This window comes from Crocodylus siamensis, chromosome 10 (genome assembly GCF_052110815.1).
Source record: "Crocodylus siamensis isolate JL-2025a chromosome 10, ASM5211081v1, whole genome shotgun sequence".
Lineage (NCBI taxonomy): Eukaryota > Metazoa > Chordata > Crocodylia > Crocodylidae > Crocodylus > Crocodylus siamensis.
In genome coordinates, this window is record NC_143404.1 from 65,359,344 (window position 1) to 65,377,276 (window position 17,933).

Consider the following 17,933-nt stretch of genomic DNA (forward strand, 5'->3'; position numbering starts at 1 on the left):
TGAGCTTCAAGAAGATATATTTCTTCCCACATCAAACACTTCATACCAAATTCCCTAGTAACTGTAGCACAAAGCAGAAAATTAGTGGAATGTACAGGGTATATTCTCTCAGTTCTATACCTTACCATCATGGCAATCAGTGCACTGGTATAGCTTTGATTCAAAATGAATTGCCCCAGCACAGCCAAAGTGCTAGTCCTATTCCCATCACTGTCTGTAGTTTCAGGGCTATCATGATCCTCTGCAAGAAACATACAGTGTACAGGCATAAGTGAGCATCAGTGAAGGGTCTCTACCATGTATCTGTGATATTTCATTGATAATTGATTATATTCAGTAGCCCTTATAAGTTTGCTGGGTACATGCTTGCAATGGCACATAAGGGACTGTGCAAAATATTCTGAGTCCTAGAAGCAGGTGCCTGGACTCCCTGGGCATCACGCCATAAATAAACCCTCTTCACAATCGGTGTTAAATGAATGCTGGCAAAGTCTTGATTTATCTGTCTAAATCTAATCTCCTTTACTGGAATATGTCTTTTCAATGCATATGCAAGGGTAAACATTAGGATGCATTTCATAAGAAGTATTCTTTATTTACTGCACTCCTGGAGGTACTATCTAATGCACAAGTTGCCCTGGCATCATCCACTCACTGGCTGAACTTGCCATATCATTAACAAAAAAAAGTAGTTTTTTTTCCTGAGATGGCAGAGATTATCAGCCAGAGAAAGATCAGGCTTTTCCTCCATCTGTACAGTTCATTGTACTGCAGAGGAAAATGTATAAACTGTAAGTATGAAAGATGCAATTTGAAAGGAGTATTTTCCTATTCCTACTAATGCTGCCACCTTTTCAAGACCTCTTTCACTTTGGTCTGAGACACTCTTAGTTACACAAACATCATATTAGGATGTATAGTACCTGATAGTGGAGGGGTAAGTCCTTCGTGCTTGTGGGCAGGGATCTCACAGCCTGTGTCCTGTTCACAATATAAACAGGCCGTGTCCTGTCCGTTTCCACTTGAAAAATAATTCACCTAGTAAAAGAAGCACAAAGAACTTTTCTGTTCCAGCCTCATCTTTCCACAGACACTGCAAACTGTTCTAGCCTGGGCTGGTTGAGTGGTAGATATGGAGCTGCTTTGGAGCAACCCATGAAAGCTGTGAGCTGACATGATTACTGGGATTCTAGTTTTATGAATATTATCTTAGAGTAACCAGGGGCTGTTAGGGTGTGGAGGACAAGAAAAAAGGGGGGAAATGGCTTGAAATAAGTCACTTTTCAATAAATATTTGAGAGTTATTAAGAGACTGAGGCAGGACAGGAAAAGATCTGGAAACACAAAACATCCAAATAACTAGAAAAAACTGAAAAAGGAGCATCTTCTTAAGGAAGGGGGAGTTATTGTGGGGAAGGGGTCTGTGGCACAGGCACATATGGGGGTCAGAATTCAAGCTGAACTGTTACCATCGAGGGAAGGGAAGTCCTTTTTCTCCAAATGTTTCAGAGCAAAGGTACATCTCTTACTAAGGTATTTATTTATGGGTTTAGGAGGCCTCACTTCCAGCATTCACTTTTGAAATGGTGGGTCCTGTTTACCAAACATGAATACAGGTTTTGTATCTGACCTGTTTGTCCCTTTACACCAAGAACCTCCTGGAGATATCCTTTACCTTGTTCTCCTCATTCTTGGCCACCCATGACATTGTCTCCAACTCCAAACTGTTGTGCTCTGCTGGTGGTAAGTGGACATCCTCTTCTCTATGTTCCTGCATGCAAAGAAATAGCACATGAAGATGTCACAGGCCATGAGCCACAGACCCATCCCATCTGGTGCCTTTGTTACAGACCATACATTTCAAGGGGAAAATGAAGAAATTATGTAGAAGCAAAGAAACAGCTTTTCCTGATTTCTCTCTCAAATGTGGTTGTATTTAAGCAGATACTGTTTGTAGCTTGTCTTAGCTCTACGCTTTAGCTATATATTACCATAGGATTTAAAGCCCACTGCTGTAGCAGCACAACCAGTGCATAATACAGTACAAGCAAGACTAGAGGATTGAGGAACACAGGCCAAGTTAATCCAGGATGAAGCTGCAGTTTCCAAGACTCTGTGATATTTGTTTTGATGATTGCAGTCATTCCTAGGAGCCTGAAGAAATAGAAGACAGAGACAGCAGTAACAATGAGAGTCTTTTTCAATGTTACATTAAGCCTAAAATAGTATTTAAAAAGCAATACCAAGTGCTTTAATACTAAATGGGACAACCTACTGAACACGCTATGCTATTGTTTTGGCTGACTATGCATGCTCTTCCCTTATGACCTTGAACAAGTTACGTAGCCTCAGCTCCTCCACTTGTAACATGGGCAGGATCAGCCCAATACCTTGAGGCTGAAATAGTATTTGTTAAGTGCTTTGAGATCCTCCAATAAGCTTAGCGTTTTAAAGCAAAGCAATAGAAAATAATGGTCCCTATAGATCTTTCTTTATTCCTTTGGCAAGTGTTGAAACGTTGCTTGTATTTATGCTGCCTCGATGGGCCTACAGAGGATCATTAGTGGATCTTTCATTACGTCTTAAAACAGCTTTAAGCATTATCCCTGCCCTTTTCTGCATAGAAGCTGGTGTCTTTACCTGGCATAAATGTCATCAGGAGGAATGAGGTCCTGAAAGTATGGCAGCTGGTATAGGTAAAGGGCAGTAAGGTGGCCAGCACTGAATATAGCCATCATCACGCACAAACTGCTGAAGGTGACCAGTGCAATGGGGAGGTGACAGGACCACCAAGAACACAAGCCCAAGAAAGTGAAAAAATAGGTGGCGGAAGTTGCAGAAGGAAAAATTATTCCTAGAGGGGGAAAAAACACAAGAATCCTGTTCCACATCAAGCAAGATACACATATCTGGATATTGCAGCTGCTTAGTTCAATAGTGGATTAGCAAGAAAATCCCCCCAAGTATAGATGATCCCCTCAGTTATCTTAAATAAAAAGTTTCTGAGACTCTCAGGGGTTTAAGTAGGGGGAAGAGGGAGGGACTCGCTCTGTGCAGACAGGTTCCCCACTCCATAGTCACTGCAGAAGTTGGACTGGGGAAACTATCCTCCAGAAGATGTGGGACAATCAGAAGAGCAGTGTCAAGGTCCGTCTATAAATCATACAAGGAAATTCTGCCTCACAGATGATGGCAGCTTTTCAGCTGTAGTGGATGCTGACATAGCGCAAACAAATAATTGGGCAACTGCAAATAACAAGTAAGAACAATAGGGGAAAAATGAGGACCACAGGTACCCACTTGTCTTTTTATTCTTTAGTGGACTATGACTTTTGCTATTTCAGCCTCTTGCTTTAACACTCTTACCTGCTACACCTAATAGAAGAGTTGCTACCACCTTTCCAGCATGTCTCAGCATGACATCAATTATACTTTTCAAGCCAGCAAGGAAGACAATGGCTTTCTGAACAAAAGCTGGCTTTTTAAAACCTGCCTTTTTCCCTGAATTATCTTCAGAGGAAGACTCCTCTTCGTAACTGTCTTCTGTTTCTGTTTCATAACCCTGTGAAAAGATGAATGTTAAGCAAAAGTCAAGCATCAGCCTGAAAATCAAAGTTAAACCATTGCCAAATGGTTCCCAAACTCTTTCATTGCATGTTCTCAGCCACAAAGAGAATGTGTTGTGGTCTGGATATTCTGCTGTGGAGAAGTAGGCAACAAAGACCTATGAAAAAATAAACCAAAGAATATTTGACTCTCTAAACACTGCATTTTGCAGTCAGGAAAATTTACAATACAAAGTACAAAAATATGGTCCTCTGAACTCATTAAAACTGGACAGCTAGTCAGAGGGAGAAAGCAAATCCTGCCCTCAGAGCTGATTCTTTTTACGTGCACAGCCAATGCATTTCTCGCAATCCAAATGTTTTCCAGTGGCTTATTGCTTTACATACCTGTTCTTCATTCTGTTCCTCGTCTTCAGAACCAAGCTGCATTTTGCAATTCTGAGCATTCCCCAGTTTCGTATAAAGCCGTGTAGCCACGATACTGGAGAAAAACATTCCAATATCAGGTACCAGTAGGCGAAAGATATTTCCAGCATCAACTCTGCTGAGCCTGCAGAGGGGAAAGCATGAGTGAAACAGGAGTCTAGTGCTTAACAATGGCAGCTTTATTTTTACAACTCTTTTAATTATTAAGCTGAAAGTGCTTTTTCCCTCCAACCATCCCAGAAATGCCACAGTGCAGTAATAAAGATGGAAAGTGCTCTTGGTGTTTCTCTTGCAACTTGCTTTGTCTCAATGGTGAATAGTATTATACTTGGATACTGGCCAGAGTTTTAAAATTTCTTCCTCTCCCATCTTCCTCATCCCCCACACACACAAATGGCTTTAAAGTTGTGACTCACTGAATAAGAAGTCCAAAATTCACACCTCTGATCTACTAATAGCATGTAAGTAAAAGTCATAGTTTTTGGTTTACTAGCAGAATGAGCAAACCACTAAGCATATTTCTGTGTTTGCAGCATAAAGGAAAGAACAGTTGATACTCTTTTAAAACCATTTACTGATATAAAATAATATAGCAAGAAGGTCACTGTAAAGAATTGGCTTAGAACATTTTACTTTGTCACTTTACTACATCCGGTCGTCTGTTTCAAGGCCATTAAGTAGGTATTTCTCTTTCAAATTACTTTGAATGATTTAGAATGATATAGGTCTTTCTGGGCAAATTGGTAAGTCTGGCAAAGCAGAGACCTCAGTAAAAAAAAAAAACAAAGGGAATATTTTTAATACTAGTGGTAAGAAGTCCCATTTCCAAGTCCTTTCCCTAACTAGGCATCTCCATTATTATGGACAATCCAACTGACAACATCTAAATGTACATATATTTGGCCATGCTTACTAGATCACTCAATACAGTAAATTAGTGTTTGTTTTATTTGTGTTTCTAATGCAATATCACCTAAGGGCCCAATCAGTGCTTCTTTGTGAAAGATGTTGTACAAACATGAAGTAAAAAAAACAGTTCATACCCTGAAGAGTTTGTTCTCTTCTTTTGGATGTGTTCAAGTATCTTTTGGATGGATTACAATTCTTTGAAAGAAAATACCAGGTGCTTGCAATGATAACTCAATGAGACACTTCTTTACAAATATAAATAAGCAAATCTGTGTCCAGTTTATCAATCATTACATTTTCTGCTTCATTGTGAAAGTAGGAGAATCCAGCCAGTGACCTACCTCAGAAGTCCAAAATGACAGAGCAGGACCTCCCATCTGCTGCCTAGCAGAAAGGAACAGAAAGGACCATTTAAAAATAGATTCAAATACCAAAATCCATTCTCATCAGTAGACTTGTGTTGTATTCCTGACTTCCTACCTGAATCCTTCTGTAAAGTAAATCTGTAAACAAATGAGTAGTTGTATGGCAAGCCAAACAAAAATAAGAAGGACCTTTTCCCCCTCAATTGAAGCATACATTGGCTTTAAGAAAACAATATAAAGCCCCAACACAAGAGTCATTAAGATGGATCATTTTATGCTGTGAGAAAATCAAGGGGATCTATTTTTGATTTAAAGAGTTTGAAAAGCTTCCGAAGATTTTTTTGCACAAAGCCTGTGGCTCAAAGGTTTCCAAAGCAATTCTGAGATTTCAGTAGGACTGAAGTATGTGTTTGAATACATTGTAAATTAAGACATCAGCTTCAGTTATGATTTGAGGGACATTTAGATCCCCAATGCCCAATTGTCCTTCCCCCCACCCCCCCCGTCCCCCCTCCTCCCCAAGTAGAAAAGTAGTGCAATGATAAACTGGAATAAGCAACCAAAGTCCCTTCCAACTTGCTGGAATCTAACCTCATTTTTAATGTGGCATTTGGCTAGTGAAATTATCAAGCTCTTTACTACTGAGTAAATGTTTACAGCAGAAAATTGACTTTACCATTAGGTAGCAGATAGTAGAAGGCAATCTGAAACGCCACTTGGAGCACAAGGAAAGTGAAACTCGTGTAAGTTATTGCTCTAAGCAGCTGCCTGATGCTTCCTGAAAAATAAAAGAAGATTGGCTTTGCTGTGCTAGTAAACAAAGTATGTAATGTCCTATAAAACATCTAATGAGGTATGTCCCTTGTTTGGAGCTAACAGTCTAAATCTGATGGATGCAATGCAAGGGGGCAAAAAACAGCTCCCTTCCTTTCCCAGCTGCATTGTGGGCAAGATGAAAAGTCCAAGCCTAAGGAATACAGACGGATCCCAGCACCCCCACCACACCTAGTCTGGGGTTGAATGGGACTGATAAACAGGATAACAAAATACCAGTGATATCCAACTATAGTTCTGCTCCTTAAACAGGCACATGCTCCTTAGAAGAATATAGTATACCTCATGCAAATTAATATAATATTGATAGTCTAGAACTGGAGGGAGGTTACCTACCTTTCATTGTACCAGGTGCAGGTTCAGGGAACAGTGGAATGAGCAGTAGGAAGATGAGATAGGGCACAGACAGTCCATTGTGTCTGAATAATATAGCTGTGAAACGATCAAATGTGGCTTTACTTGTGACAAAGAGGAGTAAGAAGGAAGCATATGTCTGTTTGCATGTTAATACTGGATCCACAAAGGAGTTCAGCTGTTTTGCTCAACAAGTGTTTCTCATTCCCTCTTCTGAACAGAGCACTGTATTGGTCTTCAGTGTGACAATCATGTGTTCCCTGCTTTGCAAGGGTGTTGTGAGGGCAAATACACCAGAGACTGAGAGTAATCAGGACTCGTGGTAGTGGTGATATCTTTTATTAGACCAGCTGGATTTTTGCAAAAAAAAAAAATTTAATTGGAAGCTTTCGGGCATAACCACCCTTCATCAGGCATTGCAGAAAAGATTGTAAAAGTTCTCCTGGGTAGAAAGGAAAGTTCATATTTCATAGGGGAGTTGAAGGTAGTAAAATCTCTTGTTTGGAACACTTCATTTTATATGCAGATTCGGCTCAGAGAAAAGTTGGAATAGTCTGTTTACTTCAAAGTTGTTCGGTAGCAAGCAGGATGTAGTCGTATTCCCTCTGTGCAATATGAAACACCGTAACCAGAAGGAAATATAACTACAGCCTGCTTGTCACCAAACAACTTCGAGTTAAACAGACTATTCCAACTTTCCTTTCTACCCAGGAGAACTTTTACAATCTTTTCTCCAATGCCTGATGAAAGGTGCTTGTGCCCGAAAGCTTGCAATTAAAGAATGTTTTTTGTAAAAATCCAGTTGGTCTAATAAAAGATATCACCTCTACCACAAGTCCTCATTCCTTTTGCCTCTAGACCAATACAACTACAACCTGGATACCAGAGACTGTGAGTGTGAGGCACTTGGTCTGGTACTAGAAGTCAAAGATGTATTATAATAAGCATGAAGTGTTGGAAAGGGATGAAGTGTGCTGTACTGTCCAAACTAATGTCCACTGGACTTATTAAATAAAACAATTTCAAAATGACTGCATTTTGGCAGGTTGTCCCGGTGAGCATTAATGCCTTTATAATCTTTGAAATGAGGTTTTCCTCATCAAAGTTACAGTATTTCCTCTTCGGCTGAACATCTAATCAAATATGCAGACTGGGTGCATGTAAATTTGTGTTATGGCAGCATGCAGGATAGCAGTGTGAGTATGAGGTGCTTTGTATGGTCAGGAAGGTAGTATGGGGTGGTTTGATGCAAGCATCTCCTTACTAGGGATTGCCAAGACTTTTTAACTACAGTATTGATGGAAAATTAATCTGAAATAAATTCAACCATAAGTTAACAAAGGAAGTTTTGTGGGGAGGAGATAAAGGGTCATTTGGGAATAATTCTATTGAGTAATGTAGGGTTAAAAATATTTGCACTTGAACTCAGTAGGACACTTGCAAGCCAGTGCAGAACGGGGCCAGTTATCTTTCATATTGCTGCTGACCAAAATCTCTCCTTCAAGTAAATGTTCAAAAAATAATGGAAAACCACTGGAAGTATTCATGTTGGATTCATTTCACGAGATGAATACTTTCAATTTACAAAAAAAGCACTAAAAACCTGACCTACTTTGCAAATTTACTACAGAAATTTGTCTTTTGTTTCCTAAACACAGCATTTGAGAGCAGAGAGTATTACTAAGAGTATCTTAAGTAAAACATTTGGGTTTTTTTATTTTAATAGTAAGAAATCAATCTACCATAACAAGAAAATATGAATTCAGGACATCAGGTTTGTATCACGCTTGTGAAAATGGCTAGGATAATAGAATAAGGAACTAAAATACTTTGCTCCTGTTTTGTCAGGATAGTTTTACATAGTTAATACCTATCAAAGAGTGGCTGTATGAAAGCAACAAGGTCTCAGCTGAATACATTAAGGTTATAAATAGTATATTGCAGTTTTAACAACATGTATTTTATAAGTAGGACTCTCTTTAGGAGGACACACCGAAAAACCTGCCAAGCAAACCTATTACCTGAGCCAGCTTGGATTTTAAGAAATGCCCCTCAAACAGAGACTGTGATACATTGGAAGGCTCTTCTTTATACAGAAGTTCACATTAGTTTTCTCTAAAAGTACTCACCCTAGGAAAGATATTTGGGAATACAAAGAGCATCTTCCAAGGTTTCTGGAGAAAGATATACTTGGCACTATATACACTGAATACCAGGTTCAGGCAAAAGTAATGCATCTCCTGTCTAATTGTGCCACCATCTAATTGTGATTTGTAAACTGGTCTTCCTCACCTATTTGCTGTCTGAAATGCTATGTTCCTCCAATGCACCACAACCATGTTTCTCTCTACTGTCTTTCAGACAAACTATAACCAGATAGAGGTCCCTAAAATAAACCTTTTATAATTTTTTTTTATCTTGATCTGTGACTGAAGATATATGCTCCACTTCATTCCTAATCTAACATCATTGAGCTCTGTGGGATTACACCAGAAATAGGTTTTGCCCATTCTCCATACCTCCCTCATATCATCTTAATAAATTATCCTTGAAGCGTAAAAGAAAATGTCTTACCTGCTATTAAGGGAATTGGTAAAACAAATCTGAAAATCATCGCAGAAGCTAAGTTTTTTCACCAAGATCTTTTCTTCTTGGGGTATTATAAAGATCTGAGTGAGGCATCCACAAACCCTGTGGCACCAGTGGCCTATACTGCTTAAAGAAGAGAGTGTTGTTATCCTGAGCCTTTTCTAACTTTGGTCCGTCTGTTCTTCCTCTTAAATGTGAACAGCAAACTGGATTAAAAATACGATCAGTGAGGCAATCGATCGCTGAGTAAGAAGTGGTTACACCAACAAAAAGGCCAAGATATGATACTTGTCCAGTAATCCCCATTTTCTCTGAGACGGGAACTATTGATTTCTTAATCTTTCCCACTTTAATCCAGACTTTTTCTCTTTATTGCTGAGCAAGGATTCTTGAATTCGGCTGTCAGATCGGCACTGAGTTTTCTTTCCAAAGCCCCCTTGCTTGGTTGTTTTCCAGGTTCAAGTAAGTTGTTAGAACAGAACCTTTCTTCCCCTCCAAATTGTGGTTGGGATTTTTTCTATAGACCCCAGAGATGATTGTCTTTTTTTTTGTCTTTGCCAGTAAATTCCTGCTAGCCAAAGTTTAACCCTGGAGTTCAGCCTAAATACAGGCAGTTGCATATGGGACTTTTACATCTTTTACAAAATACATAATAAATCAAGGGGAGAGAGAGAGAGTTCAAAGGCGGCGATCTAAGCTCAAATCCAAGCATCTTAGAAATGAGTACGTGTCTTTTCACATCTCCACCTACGGTTTGTTTAAAACTGGCATCAACTACAAAATTAGTTGCAATATGACACGGTTTTTCCTTTAGGCCTATAAATTTGTAGCTAATCAGAACACAGCAGTTCATAGATGCCTGGTCCAGTGCCCATTAAAATACCAGCACTCCTGCATTTCTGTTCTAACAGCACTACATGATTCTCCACCTGGAGCTGTGCAGATATCCTGGACTCTCTTGTCTTCTGGGGAGAGACGAAGGTGTTGAACTGTGATTTCAAAGAACCACTGAAATAGGTCAACAAAAGTCACCACAAAGCAGATAGCCAAGAGGAGTCATTTCAGGAATGCTGTACAGGGGAGAAACAAAGGAAAGAACTAAAAAGCTTCTCAGAAAGTCGTGGACCAGAATGTGTGTCTCTGCCACTTCTCATGTACATAAGGACCTGGAAAGATTTTTCCCAAGGATGCCCAGGTTTGTGGAAGGCAAATGAGACTGAGATCAACCCAGAGTCTGAGGATGCAGAGAAGACCTCCTTTGAAAGCCAGGATCTCTTCCCTATACAATAACCTGACCCAGACCCTGAGGACACCCACATGGACATCCAGCTGCCAGTCGTTTGGAGAAAACCTCAACGGTAAATTTAACTTTGTGGTGAATAAACACCAGGAGATGCTGTAAATACAGCTGGGATTTATTTTTTTCTGGGCACCCTATGCACGCAACCATTTTGGCAAGACATAAGGACTGTCTTTCTGGCAGCCACACAAACCAAACTTAACATGGCAGCTGCATGATGCACTTCATTGCAAAGCAAATGAAAAATAGTAAGAGCCCATTGTCACTACCCCCAGCAGGAGCTGCACCCACTCTCAAAGCTGCCTGTCTCATCTTGGATTCAAACAAGGCCTGGTAAACTGAATATGCCTTGTCCCTTTTTTTAATACAGAAAAAGGCACTATTGAAGTTAAGTCCATAGATTCATAGATGCTAGGGTCAGAAGAGACCTCAACAGATCATCAAGTCCAACCCCCTGCCTAGGCAGGAAAGAGTGCTGGAGTCAGATGACCCCAACCAGATGCCGATCCAGCCTTCTCTTAAAGATCCCCAAGGTAGGGGAGAGCACCACCTCCTTTGGAAGCCCATTCCAAATTTTGGCCACCCTTACTGTGAAGTGTTTCCTGATATCTAGCCTAAATCTGCTCTCTCTCAGTTCGTGACCATTGTTCCTTGTTACCCCAAGAGGCGCCCTGGTGAACAGAGTATCTCTGATCCCTTTCTGCACCCCCCTAATGAATTTGTAGGTGGCTACAAGATCAGCTCTCAGCCTTCTCTTGCAGAGGCTGAAGAGGTCCAGGTCCCTCAGTCTTTCCTCAGACCCTCTCGAGTCTATCAATGTCCATTCTTGTTTGCTGCTCTGTGTTATGGCTACTGAAGCATTTAACGGGGTACGTTTCCCCTCATGTTGTTATCAATCCATTATACAAAATACAGTTTCTATTATTCTACCATAACACATTACAAGGAATATTTCATAAGATACCACGATCACAAATCCCTAATATTTCATTATTCCTGAACCCACAGAAACCTCAGTGGTTTGGATGTCACACAGAAAGATGTCCGTGCAGAAAGCTCATACTTACACAAAGCACCACGTCCCTCTGTGACAACAGTCCCAACAAGTTATTTACTTACACCCAACAGGTGATCTACACACTTTCCCTGATCCTCTTCTTGCTTTCACCATACTTGTAGAAACCCTTCTAGTCACCATTCACATCCCGTGCTCGCCGCAACTCTAACTGTACTTTGGCTTTCCTGATTTTACCCCTGCACACCCAGTTAGCGCTCTTATACTCCTGCCTAGTTGTTTGTCCAAGTTTCCACTTCTTATAAGCTTCCTTTCTGTGTTTTGAGTTCCTTGGTAAGCCAAGCTGGTCTTCTGCCATACTTGCTGGTCTTCCTGCACATCAGGATGGTTTGTTCCTGCACTCTCAGTAAGGCTTCTTTAAAATATTGCTAGCTCTCCTGAACTCCTCTCCCCTGCAGACTGGCCTCCCAGGGGATCCTGCCCATGAGTTCCCCGAATCGAAGTCTGCTTCTCTGAAGTCCAGGGTCCTTACTCTGCTGTTTTCCTTCCTTCCTTTCCTCGAGAACCTGAACTCAGTCATCTCGTGGTCACTGCTGCCCATGTTGCCATCCACTACTACATTCCCCACCAATTCTTCCCTGTTTGTGAGCAGCAGGTCTAAAAGAGCATGGCTCCTAGTTGGCTGCTTGAGCATTCGCACGAAGAAGTGTCCCTAGCACTCTCCAAAAACTTTCTGGATCAACTGTGCCCTGCTGTATTGCCCTCCCAGCAGATGTTGGGGTGATTGAAGTCCCCCATGAGAACCAGGTCCTGTAATCAGGAAACTTTTCATACCTGTTTAAAGAAAGCCTCATCTACCACTTCCTCCTGGTCTGGTGGTTTATAGTAGACCCCACCACAACATCACCCTTGTTCCCCTTCTCTCTAACCCTAACCCAGAGATCCTCAACAGGCCTATCTCCAGTTTCATACCAGAGCTCTGACAAATCATATGGCTTTTCTAAATACTGTGCAACTCCTCCTCCTCTTCTCCCTGCCTGTTCTTCCTGGACAGTTTATACCCATCCATGACAGGGCTCCAGTCATGCGAGCTCCCACCAACTCTCTGTTATTCCAGTCGGGTCATAGTGCCATGACTGTGCAAGGACTTCCTGCTTGTTTCCCAGGCTCCGAGCATTTATATACAGGCACCTGATTGACCAGAAACTTCTGAATCTTTTGGGGTGTTGTCATATCCACATGCTATTCTGGGCTCTAGAAGGCCCTGGCTGCCACTGCTCTTCATCCCACACCCACACTACACTCTTTCTCTGACAGCCAATGTTGTTTCCTGTACTCAGGAATGACGTTGCACTGAGTGAAGATCTGAAAAATGCCTCACACCTTGCAAAGCCGAGTATCAGAGAAAACCACTGGGGGTCGTCGCAGGGGCACTTTGGTGCCCTGCTCCTATGAAGAGATACAGGTGCCCGTTGCCGGGGCAACCACAGTTTGGTCAGCTGACCAGAAGGGGGCAGGGCCTGACCTATATAAATGTAATCCAGGCTGAGGCCAGGGAGGCAGTTCCCCTCACGCAGCCAAGGAAGAAGGAGCTCTGCTGGAGTAAGTGGAGCAGGGAAGCCTGATGGCCTGAGCAGCTTCTGGTCAAGGATACCGGGTGGAGGAAGCCCTGGTAGGGAGTTGAATGATGGTTAGCCAGATGGCTTGGAATTTACGTTGTAGCCCAGGGGCTTGCGTTATCTGTTTTGTAGTTTTATAAAACCGGAGGACCAGGTGAGGCTATTAGGGGTTGGAGGAGGCCTCAGAGGGGCTCCACAGTGGTGGGGACCCCGGTGCCAGTGAGGGCACCGCATTTAGGGGTGCACTGCCCCAGCCCTGAGGAGGGGCACAGTGCATTGGGGGGGGCCAGGCACGGCTATGGCCACCTGAGCCCCAAGCGTGGAGAAAGGCCCTAGTGTGGGCGGAGCCCCAGGGAGGGGTGCACAGGCAAGAAGCCCAGAGAGGACACAACGTTCAGGGGGCACTGACCCCAGCCCTGAGAAGGGGCGCAGAGGACTGGGGGCCAGGTAAGGATGAGGCTGCCTCAGTCCCACAGGAACTGTTGACCCAAGGAGGGAATTTGGGGCCAGGCACAGCTATGGCCACCTGAGCCCCAATTGTGAGAGGCGCCAGTGAGGGGCGCCGGCTGCGTGACAAGCCCGGGGGCACCAGTGAGGGCACGGAAAGGAAACCGATCAGACAACGTCCAGTACATCTGCGAGGCTTGGGGCGTGGTACGGGGGGGTTGGAGCCACGCATAGCCCATAAGGCTGGGGTGCACCAAGTTAGTCCATAAAGAACCGGGGGTCAGGATAAACCAGAGCTCCATGTCCAAGGGGACAAAAGGCAGCCTCCCTTATAAAAAATACGTAACATCAAAGACGTGGTGGGCGAGAACGAGGGTGCTTTATTGCAAACTTGGCATGGTAGGGTGCGTTAGGAGAGATCACGGCCGCTCCTAGGACCCCACGCCGTGACAGGGGTATATGCCAGAGTGCTGTGTGCACACAAAAGGCAAAACTGTATGGGCACAAAAGTGTGGACTGAAGCAGGAAATCTCTGTGGATACAACTGCTATGGAATATGTTTTCCACAACAGTTAATGTGCACAAGTTCAGTGCAAAATCAATTGATTATGTAGGCAAACCCTAAAACTCTGTCTGGCTACAATGTGGCTTTGACTTTATCATGATTACAATCCGGCTCTCTTTTTTAGCATTAAAAATATGCTAGAAAGAGAACACTATAGTGAATCATTAGTAATATTTATATAAAAAAGTCATTGTAGCTAAGCTAATGTGCATCTCCTAGATATCTACAAAACTTATAGGGCATGTCCCCATAAGCAGGAATGTGCATGTCCCCAGGGACAACTAGCAGTGGGACATATTTGTGCCACTGCTAGTTGTCCCCAGAGAATGTCCCTGCATGCACACTCTGGTGTGCAGCAAGGTGCTCCAGGTGGGGTAGGGGAGGTTGGGCTGGCCCCATCAGTTTTACCTGGGGTCCTGGAGGCCTCCTGAGGCTGGCACAGTGATGATCTGGGTGTGCAGAGCCTGGCTAACACAAGCTCCAGTTTTGGGCAGCACAAATGCGCTGCACCACTTTCTTCTGGCACAGGTTTTTTTGACACCGGAATCTCCTGGTGTCAAAAAACCACCTGCCGCACTGCAAATTGGACATGGCTGTATATGGGCAATTTTTGGCCTCCATTTTATTTTCTACAAGTGTATTGAAAATAGCAGTACATAAGTAAAATGCCATGATACTGATTTTATATGGTAGGAAATGTCAGTACGTATTTTCCCTTCTTTTCCAGGGTTGTCATATAATCAGTTTACCAGTAGATTATTCTCTAAGTCTTATATTTTGCTACCTGTGCTGTAGAGTGATTGTAACAGTGGCATAAATAGGCGCAAATTGAATTATTCAGATTCTCACATACTGTCATTTCCTTGCTGCACTCAATTCTGTAGAGCAATAGTAATTTACATTGGCTTTGATTCTGAACACCTACATGAGATTCCTCATGTCTACGTGAGGAAATTTGCCAGCCTGGTTATACTAGTAGAATTGTATCTCTGTAGTTACATTGGCATAATTACCCTGGTACAAAACCTTCGCTCATTAAGTTCAATTTCTCCCATGTCATTTATTTGGTTAAGACATTCATTTTTGAGATTATGAAAGCTGAACTAGTTTGATTTTTTTTTTTTTTTTTACAGCTTTGTCTTGCTGATTTTTTTTCTAGTGAATAGTACAGGACCATGTGTTTGGTAGAGTTGTGCTGTAAACATAACTGAACGTTGTAGCTTTGTGGACTCAAAGCCATTCAAAATAATTAATGCTTCCACCTACAAAACCCAATTATGATCCAGTTTGAGGTTGACACTGGATGTGCAGGGCCTATTTATGGGACACTTACATTATTTGTAGGTGAAAAGAAAATTAAACCAGAGCTCCATCTGCAGAGACTATCCAGAAGGCTGTGACATGTTTGTACTAGTCAGTAAATGGCTTAGTTGAAATAATACAGGTACCTGAACCAACCCCAGAGTCACAGTGATTCCCTGAGCTGCGTCTGGTGCTGTGCAGCTGCATGCTGTCCCCTAACCCTGCACTAATAGGCATTCAGGAACTGGTGACTTAATTGCTCAGTCTGGCCAAGGGTATTTTGTCATTGTCTCTATAAAGCATCAGTCCCTTTCAAGAATACCAAAAAGAGGAACAAGTAGTTCTGAAGTGATGTTAGCATGAATGTGTTAACTGGGAGTCTGCTATTCCCAAATTGACCCCGTGTGTCAGTTTATACACTTTAACCCCAAGTTTGCTGTACTCTAAGTATTATGTTTAATAAATCCATATTACATGAAGGCTGATTGGGAGTTACCACTGTTGTGCATTTAAAATCCTACTGGAAAGATCATTATCTGTGAATAGCTACTCTGGCACCAGCTGTCTCAAGAATCATTTTGATAATGGGTGTGCAGATAAATGTCCATCAGCAAAATACCAAAGCTCATCAAATCCTGCTTCTCCAGGCTAGGGAGCAAGCACTTAAGATGCAATTGGCATCATAGAAAGTACAGCACATTTTAAAATGGAATGGAAAATAAGGCCTCTTGTATTATGTAGAAATAAATAGACTATTAACCCAGTGAGAGGATAATGTAATCTAAAATATAGATGTGTGCCCTTACAGGCACAGCAGTTTCCAAAAACTAGTGACCTATTTTTCCTTTATTTTACCTGACCAACTCCACAGATGTTACCGTAACCCCATCTTGGGCTGATGTAGTTAATGTTTGTACCAGGGAGCAGAATTTGGACCTTTATAGCTATAGGAAAGTGGCCTTCTAGAGAAAAATGCAAAACCTAAAGGCTCATATTTCCAGATTATGTTCATATCTAAATCCTTAATTTGTGAATGTTTGTAGCAAATCCCTAAATAAATATGCTCAGTGCTAGAAACTGGATAGCAATAGGTTTTTGATGCCCAAATATAAGACAAATCTCAGATGGAGATATATACTACAGTACTGTAATTGATTTGTCTCTTTTATATTGTCTGTGAATGGAAACCTGAAGACTCATAGGTGGAAGATGCTTTGGTGGGTTCTCCTTACCCCCATTCTTTTCCTTATTTTAAAAGAATCCAGGGACTGCAGAAGTTAGGCATGGGAAACATTTGCTAGATCTCATCCCCATAGCTGTGCAAATAAAAATGGCATATCCAGCCTGCACCACCAAACAAAAACTTTCAACAATGAAGTACTAGTGCAGACATGGCTCTGTAGTTTTCCCCTTATGTCTAGGTGGGATAAAATTGTCTATGCTTGATGTTCCATAAGACTTGGCAGCGAATCTTCTATCTTGATGTTAAAAAAAAACACATGGTTTTTTCACAGTAATATGAATCCTGAAATTCTCATGTGGTTTAAAAAAAGAAGTGATGGTTCCTTTCTTTTTTCTAATCCATGGGTAACTAGAGGCAGAGAAGTACTGCAAACTGAAGTAAATTATATACTATAAGCAAAGTTTGATATGAATATAAGCCAGGGAGCCCCACAGGCTAAACAGAGATAGTCAAAAGGCCCAAGGCTAAAGTGATTCGATTTTCACAGCTTGAACCAGTAAGCAAGTGAACAGACACTCACTTTTGATTCCAGAAATGCACCCACACACCTCCAGTGGCGCAGGCCAGAAACTAGGGGGGCACTAAAAGCACACCTTCCTGCTTGGCTGGAGCAAACTGCTTGGGCCAAGGACAGCTTGCCCACCCTGCAAGGGGGAGTTTGCAGGGGAGGTGCAAAGCGTCCTGGGGTGCTGCGGGGCTGGGAGTTGACTTGAATCTGGAGGGGATCTGGAACAGAAGTTTAATAAACTGATTTAACCTAAATCATTTAAGTCTGATCCTACATCTATCCAGGTTCATCTTAAACCAGTTTTGACCATTTTGAAAGTGGTTTACGTAGACTGAACTTCTATTGTGTTACAGATTTGAACTGGTTTCCAATCACTTATACTGGTTTATGTATAATTTCTGTTCCTAGCCACACTCTCCACTTCTATCCTATTCCTGCCTTCCTCTGTGAATTTGGAAGTCTCATAACTTCTCAGCATCTGCTTCCTCTCAATATAATCTACTGGATTCTCAGCATTATTAAGAAAATTAGATAATGTTTGGAACAAAACTAGTAAAAAGTCAAATGAAAATTCCAATATATTGTTCTAAAAAAATTAGGTTTCTTTCCTCCTTTTCATCAAGGTATAATGTTGTAGAGGGGCAATTTTTTTCTTAAAAAGTCCATCCCGTTCTAGAAAAGATGGTTCCATTATGGACATAGCAAAAAATACCTCTTTGATATTGTTGATAAAGATTCTGACTTGTAGCACAAAGCGGAAGAAAAATTCTCTGTATGACTTTGTTGGCAGCACTCTCGTTTCTGATCCAGATGGTCTATCTCACTCCAGTCTTAGGCTTCCCATTCATTACTAACACAGCAAAACCTTGACAGCACTGCTCCTTTAACCAG

At 41.9% G+C, this 17,933-nt stretch overlaps 1 protein-coding gene and 1 long non-coding RNA gene across 2 annotated transcripts in view; one reads left to right on the forward strand and one right to left on the reverse strand.

Moving 5' to 3' along the window:
• LOC149856741 (piezo-type mechanosensitive ion channel component 2-like) overlaps positions 1–6,541 on the reverse strand; it is a 55,113-nt gene extending 48,572 nt beyond the window's left edge. Inside the window, exons 1-10 of the mRNA XM_090020510.1 lie at positions 6,437–6,541; positions 5,943–6,044; positions 5,243–5,285; positions 3,954–4,116; positions 3,367–3,562; positions 2,641–2,854; positions 1,992–2,154; positions 1,676–1,771; positions 924–1,038; positions 126–241 (exon numbers count right to left, since the gene is read on the reverse strand). Coding sequence (XP_089876636.1) covers positions 126–241; positions 924–1,038; positions 1,676–1,771; positions 1,992–2,154; positions 2,641–2,854; positions 3,367–3,562; positions 3,954–4,116; positions 5,243–5,285; positions 5,943–6,044; positions 6,437–6,443 — 1,215 coding nt within the window. The 5' untranslated portion in view covers positions 6,444–6,541. The remainder of the gene's footprint in view (positions 1–125; positions 242–923; positions 1,039–1,675; positions 1,772–1,991; positions 2,155–2,640; positions 2,855–3,366; positions 3,563–3,953; positions 4,117–5,242; positions 5,286–5,942; positions 6,045–6,436) is intronic.
• LOC149856742 (uncharacterized) overlaps positions 1–17,933 on the forward strand; it is a 31,907-nt gene that overhangs the window by 8,625 nt on the left and 5,349 nt on the right. The gene's annotated exons all lie outside the window — the stretch shown is intronic.